This window comes from Cygnus atratus, chromosome 3 (assembly GCF_013377495.2).
Source record: "Cygnus atratus isolate AKBS03 ecotype Queensland, Australia chromosome 3, CAtr_DNAZoo_HiC_assembly, whole genome shotgun sequence".
In the NCBI taxonomy this organism is placed as follows: domain Eukaryota; kingdom Metazoa; phylum Chordata; class Aves; order Anseriformes; family Anatidae; genus Cygnus; species Cygnus atratus.
Genome location: NC_066364.1, coordinates 19751023 through 19772625, shown reverse-complemented (window position 1 = coordinate 19772625; position 21603 = coordinate 19751023). Strand labels below are relative to the sequence as shown.

The window sequence follows — 21603 nt, the reverse complement described above, 5'->3', positions numbered from 1 at the left end:
TAAACAGTCAGATTGTTATTTTTAATAATATAAATTATCTTAAGATAAACTATGTTTAAGACACAACAACAACAAAGGAAAGGGGCTGCAAATTTTTCAAGTACAATTATTCCTGTACAAGACAACAGGGACAGTTGATGTGACATCTGCACGCAGAAGAAAAAGCAGTGCACATCTTCTGGAAACCTTTTTCTCTGTTGACTGAATAGATCTATTTAAAAACAACCTAGCATTCTTAAAATCAAAGAATACAGCTTTAAAAGTTGTTCTTTTAGTGTAAAAGTTAGTAGAGAATGGAAATGATGGAATAAAGGAAAAAGTATAACACAGAACAGTTGACTAAGTTGAGACAAACCATACTGAAAAATAAAATTATTTTTTAAATAAAAGGTTTATAAAGCATGCTAGAAAAATCTTTGTAGTTTTATCCCCAGTTTCCATGAAACAATGTGAACTTACTTTCTGGAGGGACCCTATCTTTGTGTGGGCATCCTGACAAACTGCGGTGATGGGGGTAAAGCCCCGTTACATGGCCAGTTCCATCACACCCAGGGGTAGGACATTTGCTCTCTTTCTTTTCTGTTCTTGAGGGATCTATAATTTACAACAAATGTGTCAAGTGAATGATGCTTTACACATTTCTGTTAGAAGGTTCATTTAATCATGTCATTTACTCTTTGGTAAATGTTTTTTTTTTTTTTTAAATGAAAACTAGAAGAAACAAACAAACAAACAAACAAAAAAACCCTTCTACTTCTTAACACAGTTTTGTCACTTTTATCCCATTATCTTCTTTTCAGACTGCAGGCTCCTATGATCATAGCAGTATCCATTCAGAGTGATTGGAATGTGACCATTTTGTAGCAAAGCCATACCACTGTCAATCAACGTTCTGCTGGCAAGCATCAGCTCAAGGGTGTAAGGTCATTTGGAAACTGTTTAGTTGGAGTTTCCCTTCTTCACGCTCTTATTTGCCTGATTTATTAAATTCTGCAAACGTATTGTCAAAGAAGTTCAATGTCCTTAGAGTAGCAAACCCAGCTCTTTAACATAATGATTCAATGATTCAGCATAAATAAATCCCTTCTCCAAGGTTCTCTGAGCAGATGACTCTGTTTTCTTTAAATTCATTATAAACAGTAAAAATATTCCTTTCTCTTTAATAAATTATGGTGGGGTAAACACTGTAATCAGAATTATTGAAAGTAGCACTTGCTGTGTAAATTTGTGCCATTACAAAAATGCATATATAATGCTTGAATATTCATATGCTTAAAAGGTTAATGACCTTTTAGAATGTTGTTGGATCTTCTGTCTACAAATCAATGAAAAGTCTGAATAGATATTTTTTCAACAAAATAAGGTTTTCTGCCAAGAAAGTAGTGGAACTGCTGATGAAATTTATCTTGAACTAGAATTTGCTCACATACTTTATCAGCTTGTTTCCTTTTACAGAACATCTGCAAATAACATTCCTAGCCTTCCAGACCAGCACATGATACAAATCACATCTCATCATTTTGATTACAGTTGTCAGATTTTGGAGACTATTCCAAATATTTATATTAGTATTGAAGGAATAAAATTCAGGATACTCTAACTGCTACCATTTTGGATCACAATCAGACAACATCCCCTTTCCATCTTTTTTAGTCCAGCCTCCTTTCAATACCCAATCTGAGCTATCCTCATTTAAGTGTTTTTTGCTGCTCTTGTCATTGCTCTGCTTCAGGAATTATGCTTTCTTCTCTGGAAAATAAGATTTTGCTATGTGTTTTTTACAAAGTCTTTCTTACATTAAATTCCATCCCAGCTTTAATAAATGCAACCCTCAGTACAATCAGTAAAAATTTCAGTACTTGCAGACCTTCACACACAATCCATTTTTTTAAGCATGAATAAACCCATTTTTTAAAGCATGAATAAATAGAATCCAGAGCTCACATTCAGTTGTGGACTTATTTTTCCTTGATTTCCCTCTAGTAGTTTTATATGAATATACTCTTACATTCCAAGTCCATCCGAAACGCCTTCATTTTAGAGAAACTCTTCAGCTCTTTTCAAATGACTCTCCATGTTTTAAATCCATTCTTCAATTTTAATGTGATATTTAAACCTTGGATTTTGCAAATAGAATCCCTAATTGTGAAAGTTTTACTTTACTTAGCCTGCATGTTGACTATAGTATACAGGTTTTTTGTTTTGTTTTGTTTTTTTCACGCTCTTTAATGATAAATGCACATACATATCCATCTTCAAAATGCTATACAATTATCACAACACTCTTGGAAATACCATAATCTTATACTTCAGGAAATTGTAACAAAGAGATCAAAAAGTTAAACCCAAGGCCACAAAAGGAGTGAATGTCAGAGGAGGGATTAGAATTCTTGCCAGATAGGCCTGTGCTGAGACCACTAGAACAGCAAGCCCACAGCTACATACATACACAACTCTAAGCAACTCTTCATGTCAAATACTTTGGGATGTGTAAAAGTATTAGATATGTGAATAAGTAATGTAAATGAAATATAAATTATGTAAATATAACAATATTCGAGGACTGCAAAAAATGTAGATGATTAGTAGACCATAATGGCTTTTTATAGATTTTAAACTAGAGAAACTTTAGCTACTCCATGTTGTCGTAACTCCACTGAGGTCAATGAATGCATTCTAATTTAGAGCACCTGAGGATCTGGACACTTACATCTTACAATGTCAAGTAAATAATCTACAGTATTCAGGTCTTTATGCTGTAAGGTTATAACATGTTATCAGATCTTTAATAGCCTTTATGGTCTAATGAGTCAGAAAAGATGCTGTATACTATTCTTAATGATTTCAAAACTCACATAAAATTGTACTTGCAAAATTTCCCATTGCTTTTAATGGAAGACGTCTGACTAAACTTTCCATAACTTGTTACAAAGCACTAGATACTCTTTTGTAAATCCTAAATGGGAGAAATATTGCATAGTTTTATTTAATTCTGCAACATATCTTCATTCTTTGTCACAATAGGAGTATTGGCTGAGTGAATGTTGCCAGAGGACTCAAAAGGTCTTAATCATAAACTTCAGAAGAAAGTTTAGACAGTTTAGACAGTTTTAAACAGCAGGGAAAAATTAGTTTGTGGTCCTTTAATGGTTGTTTCAGTGATTTCTGAAAGCAGAACTCCTCAAAACAAAAGGCAGAGGTATTTCTCACTGCAAACCTGCGTACCCAAAAAGTTTCCACTTAACCATATCGCACATCTCTGTGGATAACACTTCCAGGAGTATTTGGAAGATAATATGTGAGTTCAGAACAAACAATATAATCAATTGCCTTACTTAAAGCTTCCTCTCTCAACAAGTGCAATAGTGTTTCTTATGTTTTTCAAAGTAAGGAAGGAATTGTTTTTTCTTTCTTGCCTTAAAAAAAAAAAAAAAAAAATGTGTAGAGCTATCCGCTGCACAAAGTTTCTTGGTCCAAACTACCACAACATTTAATGTTGTCTTTTGGGTCTCTGGCTGGGGTTTGGACCCATTATTGATTCAGCTGCCAAGGGACAGAACGGTTCAAAGAAGCTTAAGAATTTACTGAAATATTCAGTTCATACTTTTGCCATTGTTAGAGAATATACTGTCTTTTTGGAGACAGTAGATCAATATGCAGAAATGCTTTCCTATCCATACAGAGACTGGAAGGGCTGGACATTACCAGAATTAAAAGGCTCTTGAAAAAATAATAATGTTTTGTCATGTTTTCTGTGGTTTTATTAGAGACACATATTCAAAGGGAAAAAGCACCTAATGTATGTCATATGCAAACAACATTTAGAACATCTGCATGGTATGCAGAAATACACTAACTAACATTGTCTTCCCCAAGTACCCAAAGTTACTAAAGCATTCACTGGACTATGTTTTTTTTTTTTTTTTTTTTTTTTAAAACCAACAACAATACTTCACTAAAATACATAGCACAAGAGTATTTGACAACAGTAATTTCCATGCTTTTCTAAGAAACTGGACATTACTTTTCTTTAAGTTTTGTAAAAAAAGATCAAAGCCTTCCTTGGACCAAGATATTGCCTACCTGAAAGATACAGGGAGATCTTAGGGAATTACTCTTTCAAAACAAGGAATTATAAAAAGGAGGAAATTGCCAACCATCCCAGTTCATTTTCAGAAAGGAATCCAAGTATTGTTATAACAAATATAAGATGAAACCAGTCCCTGCTTAGCAAGTCCTAAGAAATACCATGTCCTCAACTTCCACTAAAGTCAATGGGAATTAAGGGTGTTCAGTGAATCTCAGGATATACTGAACAATTTATACAATACAGCCCTACATGTACAGATGTTGATACATTAAAGAGTGGTGTGGTAATATAAAAACACCATCACCAGGATAATCCCGTAAATTAAAACGCATTCTAAAGGTAACCTTTAGTCTGTTTTTTGTTTGTTTGTTTGTCTTTTTTTTTTTTTGGTTTTGTTTTCTTTTATATTGAATTATGGTCAAGGCAGCACCTTAACTGTTTCCACAATGGAATGAAACCAGTGAAGTGGAATGTACATAAGAAAGAAATTGCTATTGATCTCAGCCCAGGCCACACCATGCCTTGCATAGCAAATGGTTTCCATTACCTTACTATCTTAAGATAATTAATGTGCAGTCACTGCCCCTATCTTATGTTATCGGTCATTCTGATACTGTTCAATTTCTATCAGGCAATTCTACATTTTAGATGGGAGAGGCTTCATCAATAACTGTCGTTTGATGATAATTTTATAAATCATGATGCCACCTACCCAATCCAACCTGTAAAATATGCACTTTAAAGCTGATTGACTACCTGCTACATAAAACCCCACTCTCTGATATAGTTTGTTTTTAGTAATTACTATAAAATGTATTAAATGCTTGAGAAAAAATCTTTGCCTCTTTCAACATGATCTCTTATTTGCTTTGTTTCCCTGAAAAGTTTTTTTTTTTTTAATTTAGCCAAATGATATTCACTGAAAATACTGTACAGATTTCTAACATTGCAGAATGAGCTTTTTTTTTATAGTCACAGCATGACACTTTTTTTACAATCATGCCACACTACTACAATTTAAACAAAGTTCCCATTTTGTAGAATTAATAAGTTCATTTCAGAATTCTATGCAAAACTTAACACGTTAGCTCATACTTTCTCATGACATAACATACGGTATATAGAAATATTACCTTTACCATAATATGGCTTTTTGACATGGCCGTCACTGGGTTTAGGCTTCCTGTCATCCCCAGAAAGTTGTCTTGGAGACTGTTCCTCAAATGATCTCATATTATCCCTCCTTCCAGCTTCCACTGCCATTTTTTCTCTCATGGCTTTTGCTCTCTCAGTTTCCAAAGCAATTGCTTTCTCAAGAAGGGTTAAGTTACCTTTTGTCATATCAAACACTTCTTCAGACCTATCTGAAGTAATAGAGGTGGTATCATCGTCTCTTTCATGACAACCATCCTCCTTTGCACAGCTAGAAAAAGTCCTAGATCTGGGGCTCAACTGTTCTTCAAGCCTCATTAGGTTCATCATATCAGAGTAATTCCGGTCTGGTGTTCTTCCTTGGAAGTCATCTTCTTGCCTGACATGCTGACGAGTGTTCATGTTTTGCTGTTGATTTCTTTCCTGTGGGTTTGTCTCACTGAGTTTCCTAGCCAGATCAAAACACTGGTTCCTTAAGCACTCCAAACTGCTGAGACACACCTCTTCATCACTCTCCTCCACCATTTTTTCCGTAAGTCCATTGTTCACAGGCTTCCCTAGCATTACAAAGTTCATATTCCTATTATCTTGCTGTGAAGTATTGTCTGCATAATTTCTGTCATTAATGTTTTCTGATAGCACTACACCATGTCCTTGTGCTAGTAATTTAAGGGAGTCCACTGTTTCCCTAACAACATCGCTGTCTAAATCTAAACTCAGCTCACTTTTCCGACCAATATTTTCATTTTTGTCACTATCATCTTCCAGACTATTAGATGTATTGCTGTTCATTTCTGATTCTGTCCTGGCTCTGTATGCTGCATCCTCAGCAATTTTGCCAAGATTTAACAATGACTTGGCCACCAGTTCATCGTAATTATCATACTCATCATTATTGTTATCGTCTTTTTCTGTGTCTTGCATTATTCGAGTATTGTGACAATTCATTTGATGGTCTTCTGCATAAAAAACAGAAACAAAGAAAGAAACAAAGAAAGAAAGAAAAAGGAAAAGAAAAGAAAAAAGTGGCTACAATTGGAACTGTTGTTGCAATCGCATGGACAGAAAACAAACTGCATGTCAAATATTGTTAATCATACAGCAATTCTATTACACTAAGGCCCATGTGCAGTTAAGTTTTATTAAGTGAATTTCTCTATAGTCCAGAAGGCTATTTTTGCTTATTTGCTATTCACATGAATTTCTTTCACAAGTATGATAAGAAAAAGACAATCAAAATGCTAATTACTACTACTGCTAAAATATTATGGCATAGAAACTTATGTTTCTCCTTTCACTCCTAGATTTATAGTTTTATGGGGTTTTCTACAATCATATCACTGATATGACATAATAGCCTAGGTTTCAAACTTTTCTTACTCCTGTATCTCCTGTAAATGTGGAAGGTGGCAACGGAGTGAGTACTACTGGATTTATTCTCTTAATGGTGAATAACATTCACCAAAAGAGAAAGAATATACAACAAAGAGAAAATTGACACTTTTTTTTTTTTTCATACCATACACACCATTAACACTAGATAACCAGTAACTATATGCAAAGATCAAAATAACATTTTACTTAGTGGATCCATCAGTAGAAATCAAAATCTCTCAGTTTAGCTATGTAAACTGTGGAAAAGTAAGAATTTTAAAGTAATTGTTACATGAAGGGAAGATAGAAGCAATGATATACATAATACAATTTTCAGTTAATATGCTAGCCCAAATTATACGGTCATACATGTATGGTAGGGCTGTTATTTCTACTACCCTGAATATTGTAACAGAATGGTGCAAAGTTACTATGTTTTACTTAGCTTTGCTTTAGTAACTGCTGAAAAATAGGGGGTCAACTTAATAAGATGGAGTCAATGTGAGGCCCTGAGGGTGAGATTCATTTCACCTAACTTTAGATATGAGTAAAGTAGGCATCCGTACCCCAGTAAGCTACTCAATAATCCCGTCCTTGGTCAAAAAGAGAAGCAGACACTTTAAGGCCATAATCCACCTGGTTTGGTTAAGTTATCTTCCTCAGAATAAAATAAATCATTTACTAGAAGTGCTTGTTTCTCTTCACTGACAATAAAGGGGCTCAGAGTAGATGCCTATCTTAAAGATATCTGTATTTGTTCAGATGAATATCATCCAGACATCGTTTTCTGATATCTCATGTTAACTCAGAAGTTATCTCATTCTTAGACCCATTCTTAAAACAGATATACATTCACCATTATTTACTAATGAACGTCTCATAAATTCTGTTTTGATTATCAGCTACCCAAGCAATATTTAAATATTTAGCATCACAACTTGAAAAGAAAGTTCCTAAATCTGTCATTAGGTTGACATGCTAGGCCAGTTTTTCAGCTGGTACAAACTGAAAGAAATCAGTAGAGCTAGGACAATTAACACCTGCTCAAGAGCTAGTCCATCAATTTGTAATATCATCTTTTCAGCTCAGATGTATTTGCAACACTGTTACATCTAAATACGTAGCACTTTCTAAAGTATGACTTTTATGTTTTGGGTTAAACAAAACAAAGCAGGAAATTGCAGGTTGTAGGTGGCTTGCATACTAACATTTTGATGATAAGAAATGTTTTTTTACAAAAATAATTTTTAGGTCAGTGGACAAGATAATAAATCAGCGTTTTAAATACAAAGCTCAATAGCACAATAATTAACGTTTCAGCCACAAGATAGTATGCCTTCTACACAGTGGTTAGGGATCCTGGGATGATAGTAGGCTGTAGTTAAGTGGCAGACCTGATAGATGACTAGGCTATGTCTAGGGAAAAAAAAAAAAAAAAAAAAAAAAAAGCTCTAAGTGTATAGTATTATAAAATTCATATTATCTACTTGAATGAAATGGGAAGATAATTAGCAGGGAAGTATGTGTGTTATTTTTACGTAACAAGTTATTCTAAGTCAGTAGTGGGTTACCTATTTATTATCAAAGGTGGTTTTATTTTAGTTGTTCAAGATAAAAATTACTCATATTTATGTTTCAGTCACTAAAAAATTAAGTATATCAGAGTATCAGTTTGTCAGTATAAAAGTAAAGGATGCCACATATGCTTCCTATTTGAAAAAATTCCACCTTGAATATCTGCATAGAAGTAGGCAGTTAAGGATTACTAGATAATGAGTTTGTACTATTTGAAAAGCAAATGTTTTAATACATTGATGATCATTTTCTAAAGTGAAATGTACAAACAAATCCCACATTTAAATATTTATTAATTTAAATATTAAGGTTAAAATCTATTGCCAAGAAGATTGCTCAGTAGAAACTGCTGCTTTTACAGGATGCTTACTGTAGTTATTTCTGGTGGGCAATCAGATGTAGAAGAAAGAACATCAAAGTAATTAAAGGGGAAGTAAGTTATATGTCCAGAATTGACAGTGCCTTTGCATTTAGCATGAGGCATATAGAAACACTGGTGAAATAAGTCCAACTTTAGCAGGATACTGAAGTATAGTGTTTTCTTGAGCCATCCAGAGAATTGTTAAGGTATGTAGTAGATATACTACAGAAATTTTCAAAATGTGAAAATTTTTCAGGATTTTTTTTCTAAATAAGGGGTTTTGTGTTTGTGTTTACATGAATGAGGGTAATGTAAATGATCATCAAAATAGGAATGTATTATAGTTTGCCTCCACAACAGTGAAAAGTCAAAATATGAATCACGTACTGTATGAGTGAAGACATGTAAATTCCTTTTGAGTAGGTGAAGCTGGGTGAAAGCTGTAACTAATATTTTTATTCTGTTTGATTGGTTATATCCTTTTCAGGGCTCCTGCCCGTTCAATCCTAAAAAGAAGAAGAAAAAAAGGTGGTGGAGGAGAAGAAAGTGTAAAGCATGAATCCCTGATGAGAGAGGGAGGAAAACAAAAATATTTTAATCTAGTTTCATTCCTCCTCTTTTAATTTTGTCCTTTTCTTGCATTTTCTACTTTCTTTATCAATTATCTTTTTCACGTTTATCTCCATGAAGTAGTTAATTTCAATGAAAAGGATATCTATGCATACTGTACCATCTTCTCCAGATTAGAGTCTGTTAGATCCTGAGACTTCTGGCCTGCTCTAGTGAAGCACCTGTGTCACCTGTGTATTAAACTGAGTATTTGAGTACTGAATTAGTTTGTGTGTTAGTTAACAGTACTTCTACAAAATATGCCAGCCCAGCAGTTCTACGTGAACCTATTTGTCTTTTCTTTTATTCAGCTCTGTAAAAGCAATTCTTGTTTTCACTTCATGTTTCTATGCTTCTGAAGATTTAACCTTTAATTTGGTACCAACCTTTATACTACGTTGTTTAATGGCTATGTGCTAAATGACTGTAAAGCATATAGCACTAAAATACCTACTCTACTCCTTACAGAATTTTTGGAACCATTGAGTCAAATTGCAGTTTTTAATTTGAAGAAGCATCTGAGTTTGTCTCAAAAAGAAACAAGTTAACCAATCAGGTGAAGAGTGGATGAAGTCATCATATCTCTTTTTTTCTGTAAGCTTTGGGGTTGTGTGGAAAAGTAATATGCAACATAGTTTAAAAAGAATATCAGATTATTTTAGCCCTCATTCCCAGAATACCATGACAATTTAGATATTCCTGATTGCAATATTTGTTGTGTTTAACTCTCATAGATAAGACAAATGACAGGCAGGGAAATTATAGTGGAGGGTATGTGGAATATCTTTAAAGAGCTGGAAGCCTTCAGCCACTTGAACACAAGTGCACTTTTGTATGGCACTAAAAAAAAGTGAATAATTTGATTTCTTATTGAACCTTTCATCCAAGGATCTCAAAGCACTTTACAAACATTATGTTAAAAAGCCTCACAACACCCCTGTGAGGTAGGTATTTTAACCCCATTTTACAGATGGGAAATTGAGATACAGAGAAGGTGAGTGACTCCTTCCATGTCATACAATGAGTCACTGGAGAATAAGGACTATAGCATCTATATCCATGATTGCTTCCTCTCTTTGTTCCTATCACATGTATATGTGAACAAATTTTTTTTTTTGGCAGAATAAATGGCTTGCTATGATTTTAGTGTAGGGAGTCATGCAAAACAGCACCCTCTTTTTGAAAATGATAATATACAGCATTTAGTTTGAGAGATTCTGCAGAGAGAGGCAATGATACTTCAGTTAAAGCAGCTACATTCCTATCAAAGACCAAAGACTTCATGAACAAGACTTTCCAAATCTGTGGTCTGTGGATCAAATTACTCACTTTCTCCCAAGCATGGGAAAACACGATGCCTAACAAGCTGAACCTATATGTGGTTATATAGGCTTCCTGCCAAGAGAAAGAGTTTCATTATCCATGCATCGTTGCCTGTTTTTGAACACTTCACTGCTCTTGCTACTGCCACTTGTCAGTTCCTAAGTGCTCAGCGTATGATACTACTGTGCTACCATTTTTCTCCTAAGCTGTAAACTGAGGTGCATGCATATTTAGCAAGTCAGTCTTGGCACAAATGAATCCCAAATCTTGCAATGTTACAACATCATATGGGGTAGGGGGCTGTTTGCACATTGGATACTCCTCTGGAAAAATCTGCAAGTAAGGAAACTGAGGACGTACAAATTATAGTGAGCTTCCAACAGCTGACATGGTTTCGGTTTCATCTCCACTCCACACTGAAGAAATAGAGCACACATATAACTCTACTAAGCAAAATCTCTAGAAGTCTGAACACTCTTATTGATATGGGATTTGGACCACAGCCCAAGCCTTCAAATTTTTCTGTTTCAGGCACACACTGAAAACTGAAGTTGACCATGTGCAGTTCTTCATCTCTGCAAAAGTTCCTGAAGTACTTCCTGAAGTACTGAAATACTTCCTGAAGTATTCAAATAATAACTAATATTCAAAGTAAAATAAATGAAGAGCGGAAGTCATTAAGCATGGCAAGGAAGGTCTGAGCTAAAGAACACAGCATATTGCAGCACAATCCAGTATTGCAAGGTAGGAATGACGACTAGAGCAACCTCGTACAGACTTTAAAATATTGTACATAAATTTTTACCATGTATTTCCCCCCCCCCCTTTTTTTTTTCTTTTTCCCTGTTACATTTTGATCTTTTCATTTTCTAAGTATTCCACTTTTTAACTTGATTTGCTCATTGGAAAAATAAGCAATACTTTTTTTTTTTTTTCCCCCCTTTTTTCTTTTTCTTCTTTTTCCTAAGGTTTAAAAGGGATCTTTACATATTTGAATTTCTTTCCTGCTCAGGAGTGTTTACTGATATAAAAACATTCCTTGTTTTTTTCCTCTTTTCGGTATTAAAATACATTTGAAATAGAAAAAATGAATATTAATAAATTATTTTGGCATATCAGCATTTTCAAAATTTTTGATTTCTACACAAACCAGTGTATTCTCATCTAAATGCATAGTTGTTTGTATATAATCAATGCCATGATATATTCTTTTTTCTTCACTTAACCCGTCCTTGCAACCTCTTACTATGCCTTATCTCTGCCAGACATGCATGAATAGCATTCTAATCTGTAGGTATTCACATGAGATATTGGTAGAATACAGAGGTTCTTACTTGGGTTATTCCCACTAATATAACAGAATCAAGCAGGAACTTTGTGAGAGAGCATCAGATAATCCAGAAGATGGGCTTCCAACATATTTTTTAAAAGTGAAGTCTTTTGTTAATCATCCCTGTTTTCCCACTATAAATCTCTATGAGCCACCTGATACAGGTAGCTCTATACAGTTTTGGAAAAGGATCCTGAAGGTACCTGATGAAGGTCCTCTGACAAGACCTTGACTGTGATAGTATTTCTTCTAGTGACAGATATTGCAACTGTTTATTAAAAATTATCCATTTTTTGACAAACTAATGTACTTAGTTTATGATTTCCTCTTTTCACCACAAGACACTCCTTGCCTTTCTTTAATCTTAGAGCATCTCACACGCTACTTTACATTGCATTGGTGTCATAGAATCATGAGATAGCTGAGATTGGAAGGGACCACTGCATGTCATCTGGTCCAACTCTGGCTCAAAAAGGGGCCAGCAGGTTCCCTATCCAGGCTTGAGATGCCACAGCTTCTCTGGGAAATCTGTTCCACTGTTTGACCACCCTTACAGTGAAAATTTTTTTCCTAATTTCTAAATGGAAGTTCTTTCGTTACAATTTGTGTCTGTTGCCCTTCTCCTCCTCAGAGTGAGCAAACACTTTTCTTTCTTTGTACATTATATGTTCTAGCTTTTTAATCATCTTGGTTGTTCATCTCTAGACTCCAGTATTTCAGGTCTTGTACTGCTGAACCTAAAATGAAATCTAGTGCTCCATACACAATAGCATAAGTATTAAATAAAAGGGAATATCACTTTCCCTGTTTACAATCTCCAGCGTTTTGATCCTGACAGACAAACATTATTTCCAAATAGTCAAACAAATAGTCAAAAGGCAATGAATATGCTGGGGATTTTTTTTTTTTTTTTTTTTTTTTTTTTTTTTTTGTCCACAGAGAGAGCAGAAAATACATTTCAGTTACCTACAGGAACACCCCAAAATAAGTAAGGTCATTTGGTATGAAATCTGCTTGTTTGCTTTGGAGCATCTGCAATACTTGGTATGAAGGTATATGTTTAGGTTTGAGAAGGAATTCACCGAGAATATCTGTGATCAGAGTTGGATATGCTGGGTTTGCAAGAACAGTACAATTTAGCCAGTCATCCACACCTGGTCCACGCTTCTTTGAGAGCCATAATCAAGCTCAGTCAGCACTTAACTGTTTTAACCTGACTTCTGGCTGGGCAAATAATGAGATGTTTTATCTGATGGCTGGTACTCGTCTCATCTTTTGCTCCCCAGGAAGTCTATATGAGGGAGGGGAGACACTTTCTCATAGCCTTCTAATGACTCAGCAGACTATGTCAGTTTCTTGCTTTTTCTCAGGTTTCCAAAGCTCAGCAAGGCAGCAGGCAATGAAGCAGCCAAAGCTATTCTCCAAATACTGAGATACAGCAGGGAGACAGCAGGGGATCAGAGGACCAGCTGCACCAATGGGAGAACACCCACTCAGACAAATCTTAGATATGGAGTTTCTACATGGGGCTACTCCAAAGGTTGCTTATGAGACAGTAACCCCTACCTATAGCCCTTTCTATGAGCATTGTTTTGGAAAAGATGCAACCTGGAGAACAAATTTTCAGTTCATAAACTAACATTTTCTCTTTCACAAACAAATCTCTGAGAAAGACAGGTTGGAAATTCTTACTGTAGGGATACATAATTTGTTTTTGTTTAGATCTCTGACTCAATGCAGATGTCCATATTCAATATGTCTAAATATGAACTAGCCATTCACACCACATATTTAGGCAGTGGACAAAAATATGCATCTTGAGATTATTTTATCCTAAGCTTGGTATCTGAAGTGAATTGGCTGAATTAATCCCTAAAAGCGGCTATTCCTCTTGACTGGCTATAAATGAAATTGATGGAATTAATTCTATCCTAATTATTTTCACTCAGAGCTTTCAAATTGCACTTTGCTGAACTTTAACAATATGTCCAATATGACACAGAAAGAATTGCAGAGAGCATGGAATAAAAGAGCTACCTGAAAGGAACCATCTTGAGGTTTTGGACACAAGCAAACCTATAGGGAAGTGTTGGCTCAAATGGGATGGGTGCTTATGATTGCATGAGTTACATGGATGGAGTTAATATCCTATTGGATTAGTCTGACCTCCACAATAAGTTTAATTACTTATGTTTGGTTGTGTTTCATTATCAAAGGATGCCTGTTTGTGCTTTGACAATAATCTGACCTAATTGGCAGCATAGACAGAAATACATATCATGAACATTCTAGAGCATGAGAACTGCAAAATACAATATCTCTGAAATTTCTTCTTCCTATCTCTCTTTCTATCCCCTCAGTTATTTCGGATGCAAGGGATCTGGAAGGAAAAAGACTCCTGCATGCATGAGTGACAGGCTTCACTTCATTTGAAACATAAGACTTTTTGTTAGGGGGTTTATTTCTTTTTTCTTTACCACTTGATCCAGCTTCTTGTACAGTTCTCTCGTTTCTTGTCTTTTAGTGACAGGGAAGGCTGAATAACACTCCATAAAATAAGGAGAAAGTAAATACAAAGGGTAATTTGCCTCTTCGGTTACAGCCATTCGAACACAAACTAATCAGGGACAGGACATCAGACCAAGCAGTGGCATCTGTTTATTCATACTGTTATACTTTTAGTGAAACCCTGGCATGATTTTGATTTGATCGACTTAGCATCCTTCCACCAGTGTTCAGGCACAGTGCAGTGGTGCTAGTTAGGGACCGTTCCCAAGAAGCAGTTCAGATGTGGTCACCCTATTTTGGGAGGTTAAAGCTTAGCTGTAAGGACCCAAGCAACAGTTGAACTCAGTATTAGATGAGTGGACTACGGCCTTTTTTATTCACTCACATAGATGTAGTTTTGATTACTGTGATTAAAGAGAAGGGGAACAAGGCAGAAGAATCTGTAAGGTGGAAAGCACACTGTCAGCTGTAACTTTGGAGAAAAGAGTAAGGCAAATTGGAACCTATTCTTTTAACCATGCTATTCCAGTCAGTCAAGTATGCAGTGGTCCTCACAAAACAGAAGTGGTGATTCCATGGTGCAGCTAGATCCTAGCTAGTTATGGAGAGCCTTCATTATGTCTTGTTTATTTTCTATCTATACTACATGTACATAGTGTATGACTTATAGGCTTATGACATTGGCAATGTCTAGGATGGAGATCAGAGTACCTGAGACCTGTCAAATGTAGGAATTGTATGAGGTGGTAACAGATCTAAAAAAGATTTTTCTTTTGCTACTGCATCTGCAAAGATATTTCCAGTGAGGTTGTTCCAACTATCTGCCCACCTTAAAAATGCACAACACCAACAATTTAGAAATTGTCAGTTCCTCCTTCTATAAGAGATTTCTTACTGCTGTTCGGATCTGCACTGGAATATCTGTCCTGATGATGAAGGCTTGTCTCTCATAAAAAGAAAACTTTTGCTGGAGAAATGCAACCATCTACATATTTACATAAATTTGTATATATTTCTAACTAAAGATATACATGACAGCTAAAATGGCAGTGACTTTGTAGTCAGTTTCACAGTGCCTACATTGACTAGAGCAGTGCAATCTCAGTGCATGACATCTCTGCTGGAACCCTTGTTCTAACTGGCTGCACAGAAATTACAAACTTCAAAGTGGATCAGTCAAACAAACCAATAACCACAGTAGCCAGTTTTCCAAGATACATGCACAAATGCATAGATAGAGAGATACTTATGCTGCACAAAACTAAATCCTGAGTCTTACTCTGGTCTCATGGAACAGCACAGGAACTGTTTTACTGGAGTTCACTCATGAAAGGAAGGTACATGAGATCAGAGTGAATTCCTCTACTTCAGCCTTCTTTATTTTTTTCTTCAAGTGTTCATCAGGTGATTCATACCGCAATCATCCTAATGTATTGTTCTCCTCAAATACATCTTTAAGATTATTTTTAGGCTCTAAAAAATGTTGCACATTGAAGTATCTGAGCAACTCAAGAACAAATGAAATTAACCTATCCAACACGAACTTTTTCCCTCTGTCCCTTCATATATGAAGCACTATGGGACATAGTTTAGTGATGAGACTCAGCAGGTAAGGTTAATGACTGGACTTGATGATCTCGAAGGTATTTTCCAACCTATATGACTCTATGACTCTATATCTGGTGTTGTATTATGTTTAATGGCTTCCAAAGTGGAACTGCATCAAATCTTAAGTGGAACTGCATCAAATAATTTCTTAAAACTCAAATAAACTGTGTACATTATTTCCACACTGCCTACTTTCTCACTTCCAGGGATGGGGCATCCACAGCTTCTCTGGGCAACTTGTTCCAATGCCTCACCACCCTCTGAGTGAAGAATTTCTTCCTAAAATCTAACTTAAATCTCCCCTCTTTCAGTTTAAATCCATTACCCCTTGTCCTATCACTACATGCCCTTGTAAAAAGTCCCTCCTAGCTTTCTTGAAGGCCCTCTGTAAGTACTGGAAGGCTGCTGTAAGGTCTCTCCAGAGCCTTCTCTTCTTCACGCTGAACAACCCCAACTTCTTCAGCCTGTCTTTATAGGAAAGGTAATCCAGCCCTCTGACCATCTTTGTGGCTCTCCTCTGGACAACAGCTCTCTGTCCTTATTAATCCTGGTTTCCCACATTATAAAAAGGCTCAGAGAATCAACACATTGTATAGCTGCATTTCTCTAGTCCTGATTCTAGTAATGGCAATTATATAAAATGTCATCAGTATGGTATAAAGCTACACTACTGCAAAGGATGTTAAATTATACCACATCCTGAATGGTCACATATTATGGATGCAAAAATAGAATAGAACTATAGTGGGATGCACTGTATTTGGATGTGTATATTTTGTCTAACCTTGATCCTGATCAACTATACTGTAAAATCACCCATCTTTCTTAAAGCCTTTGCATTATTATATTGACAATTCTGCACAATGCAGAGTTTAGATTGCTGCTTTAATGTCTTCCTCATGTCCTGTTGTCCCAGGAAGGAATGCTAACAATATATTTCACTTACTCTCTGCTGTACTCCCATGCTGGTCTCCTAATCATTTCTTTACGTCTTTCTGCATTCCATTTTTCCTGAATAAGTCCTGACTTTCCTTTTACACTTGGAATTTTTTTTTACTTCCATTTCTGTGTCAGAAGACCCTCCAGCTGTTGAATCAATACTTCTTATACTTCTCTTTAATGGTCATTTCAGTTGGAATCACTTAAACAACAAGAACAAGTTTTTATGAATAGCAGCAGCAATGTCTACATTATTTTCAGACTGGAAATCTCATGTAAGAATTGTATAGGAACAGTCACATTTCATTTTCACTTGGTGATACAACCACTTCTATGTTCATTTGAGACTTAAACTGAGGATATATCTGAAATCAAAACTGAAGAACTTAAAACACTGGTCAGTTGTTGAAGGCACTCCTTCTAATCCTAACCAAATACCCCCAGCCTTAAGAAGTTCTGCACTCATGTCCCATTTAAACCTGAAAGAATTCTAGATACTGGCCATCTCCATATCTAAGTTCCCAGAGAGACCCAATCTGTCTAATGCACTTGACAGAAAAAGGCTTCCCATGAACTGTTGCTTTGACTGGATTGCTTTAAGTTATAGTTAAGGGAAAAACTGCCGGTTTCCTCCTTTATTTCCCTTCCTCAATCACCCTTTTTCTCACTGATGAAATACATTGTTTGGTAGATCACTTGCTAAAAAATTAGAAGACTGAGAGTAAAAGCTCTCCCAATTTGAATGTATTCAATATCACATCACCCAAATGCAATAAAAGGTGGACTGGATGCAAGCTTGCTGGGAAGCACAAAACACAAGAGACCTATACAAGTTTCATGTTATTTGGGTCATGCAAAAATATACTGTCTTCATTGTGCATAGTATACAAGGGCACTCACCTACAAGAGAAAAGTAACATTTCTGATCCCTGCCCCCAGGACTGATGTTGTAATCTAATATTAAGCAGCCAATATATAAGATGGTTAGAGTGTCCTTTGAGCACAGAAAGGAACCCAGCAAGTCCTGCTTTCCCAGAAGAATGACCCTCCTTGGTTTACCAGAGTTCTTTTTTTTTCTTTCTTTTTTTTTTTCTTTTTTTTTTTTTTCCCTAGGGTGTGATAGAGTTTCAGCAAAATGCTTAAGAGCATTGCTTATCTAAAGCAGTCTCTGATCTAGTTGCTAGCCCTCTGTGTTAGAAAAGAAGGAAATGTGGTGTTGAACTCCCGTTTCAATTCTCACACTCAACTCATGTCCCTGAGTTACAGACAGTGGCAGATTTTCATTCTATTCTGAAACATGTATCTCACTCTATCAAAGGTATGGGGCTCCCAAGAAAATATTCTACTTTCTGTATACTTAAAAGTTGCCCTTCCTCACTGTATTTTCAGAGAAGAACATTCACAGACTGCTCTCATTAGGTAATAAATGATCTCTAATATAAGCATATTTTTTTATACTTGTGTACTTTTGTATACTGTACAAGTCCAGTAATATTTCTAGCATTCTGGTAATAATTACCTGTCATTCTTTATTTCCATTGTTAGTTATATAAATATATATTTTATCGGATTATTTAAAAGCAAAATTTTATTGAGCATATTGCAATAGAATAAGAAAATTTCTAACTTTCCATACGGTGCCAATCTTTAAAGTTGAATGATGCTTTAAGTATTGCAGATGATAAAAGACAGCCAAGCATTATTCTGTACAGACACCTGTCCTGTGCTTTATAAGGTGTCCAAGAAACCACTTAGCCTTGTATAAGTATCTATATCTTGCTTATACAGAACCTCTGTAAGTTGAGGCAGTCTGTGAAACAATAGAATTGATATATAGAATACAATAGAAATCAGAAGAAAGTAGTTACATAGCACACCTTAAAAGTGTATATGACAAGCAAAGAATGTCACCACATATTCAGTTGAAAATGTAAGGAAAAAACTTAGCCTGATGTGGGCCTGTGCAGCTTTGCAAACTCTCATGTATTATATGATGGGAAGTGTTCATGCCACACAGACCTTACACCTGTTACTTTCAGTAGTCCGTGTCTAAAGAGTACAACGAAAACTAAGGCCTACTTGCTTTTTGTTTGAACGTTTGTTTGTTTTAATTGTAAATGTAGCTCTTCCTTGGAGTTTCTTTAGTGTCAAACAAGACTGTTACTCTTCCTATTAAAAGTATAGCCTGCAAAATGAAGCTTTTGGGATAACAGAACTATCAGGTGTATCAGTTCACCTAATCAACCCACATTAAGACTTGAACTGTTAATCCTGTTAACTAGCAAAACTTTCTCCTACTGAGCTACCGCAAATTTCTATTAAAACAGGAATGTTTAGTGCACAGAGCATATAATATCTGCCATAGATTCCTTAGAAATAACATGAAAGAAGTCCTTCAACTGTGGTGTTATGGATACTTGACACACTTAATGTTCTGTATGAAGCCTTTTTGTGCCAAATAATTCTGAGGATTACAATAACAACAGTGACCAAAATCAGGCTGATTCTATAACCATATCAGTGGCCTTTCTAATTACTATTTCACATCCTTTACCAAAATCCTTCAGCTAGTTTCTTTCTTAGCATTAATCTTCTCCATCTTTTGCTAAGTGACTCAACCATCCTTGCTGTCCAGCTAGCTAATTGTAGGTCCCACAGTTTGCTTTCATAGAATATCTGTAGAATAAATTAAATCAAAGAAGGGAAAGAATCACCCATGATATAAATGGACTGTGTCATGTATGGTACATGTGACAAATGAACACAACTGAATTGTCCTGAAACATGTAAAATGAGGAGGAAATGTTTCCATAATAAAAAGTATTCACAATTCATGTAATCACAGTATCACACAATGGTTAAGGTTGGAAGGGACCTCTGGAGATCATCTGGTCCAAGTCCCCTGCTCAAGCAGGGATACCCAGAGCAACCATGTGCAGGCAGCTTTTGAAGATCTCCAAGAAGTGAGACTCTACAACCTCTCTGGGCAACCTGTTCCAGTCCCTCATCACCTGCACAGTAAAGTGCTTCCTCATGGGTTTCTTGATGTTTAAATGCAATTACATATATGTGTTCATTATACATCAATGCTTTTGTTTCTAAGATTTTTTTATGTTGTTGTTTATATTTTTCAGTTTGACAAAATTTCTGTGACATGAGGTATTTGCCAGGACTGCAAATTTTAGTCATGAAAATAGATATGGATGAGAAGAAATTATCAATCTGGTCTGGAATTTTATTTCATTTTATTATATCCTTGAGGAAATGTTACAGTGAAAAATTAACACCTGCAGCAACCAAATAAGGTTCTCTGCTTTTCAGGGAGAAAAGTTGTCATTTGTGTTCACTATTTTAGGAAAAAAACACTGTAAGACCAGTGGTAATAGTGAATGAATATGATGATCAAAATTTGTCTTTAGACCTGCACTCTAAACAAAAGAGTTAAAATAGGAACCTGAAACACTGACAAAACAAAGTTTATTGTTTAAGACAGTGTCAAGAAGGATTCATACAGAGCCTGTAGACTGTCTAAGTTGTACTACAGTCTGGACAATGCTATCTGTGAAGTAGCACCATGAAAGGCAAAGGATTTCAAAGAGAACATGAAGAACTATTTTTTGCACAACCCATGAATATGTTTCTCTAAGTGCCATATTCCAGATGTGAGACTTTCTATAGCAACATCTGGTCATTATGTTTGCAAATATGGATGCAGAGAGCTGATATATAACTGAGTTCACTATTGGCTCTTTAAAGCACTAAACAGCAAAAGGAACTAGCTTCTTGGCACAGCTGTGCCAAAATTAGAAGATCATTGGGAATTAACTGTTTACAGAGTCTGAGTGAGAATAGGAATACAGTTCTAAGGCTTCAGCACTTTTGCTCTGAATTTCTTCAATCTATCTTATTTCAGAAAGAATTAATTTTACTATATCATTTGCCAGACAACAAATGAAAGAGGGGAAGTCAAGGATCCACTCTGCATTTATCTGCAGACAGAAGGATGCAACAGAAATACAGAAAAGGCAACTTCTGTGCAGCATCTTCTTGACGACTGAAATGTGTGAGAATCCTAAGCAGTACTGCTGAGATATATAGTTGCTTTCCACATCTACTTCTCTGGCAAGACCAGGTAAAGGTTTAGTTACAATAAGCCCTGAAACAATTTAATATTACAATAGGTCCAACATATTATGTTCAGCTAACAAGGAAGGAAAGAGCTTGTGAATTAAAAACACAAGCAAGCAACCCCATGCATAAGTGAAATAGATTCAGAATGAAGTAACATTAAAATCAGATGTAGTGCTGAATGTGTTGTGTGGTCAAAGCCGTTAGTTCAAACTCTGAACTCCTTAAGTATCCCAATGTCCTCTACAGAATTTCTGCTTCCACCAGCAGAAGTTGTGTATGGCATAGATCTGTACCAAAGGTAAATGATTAATGATTTCTTTACATTGCATAAAGCTATAATTGAATTTATTTTTTTTAAGAAGATCAGATAGTTCACATATCATTTAAAGCCTATTATTTGTAGGAAAGGAGCTAAATATTCAAACCCCTATATCAAAAGGAAACAGTCCTAACTTTCAACATAGAAGTGGACTACTAACAGCTTAAAGCTATGTATAAGCGTCTAGACACAGCCTGAAAAATTCTGATCTTCAGAATTAAACATTTATACAGAAGGATGTCTTTATAAATAGTTCTTGAAGGGAAGGAAAAGTTATGTATAAC

At 35.6% G+C, this 21603-nt stretch overlaps 1 protein-coding gene across 1 annotated transcript in view; it reads right to left on the bottom strand.

The window, feature by feature from the left end:
• MYT1L (myelin transcription factor 1 like) overlaps positions 1-21603 on the bottom strand; it is a 130591-nt gene that overhangs the window by 74162 nt on the left and 34826 nt on the right. Inside the window, 2 exon segments of the mRNA XM_035542940.1 lie at positions 460-594; positions 5224-6201. Coding sequence (XP_035398833.1) covers positions 460-594; positions 5224-6201 — 1113 coding nt within the window.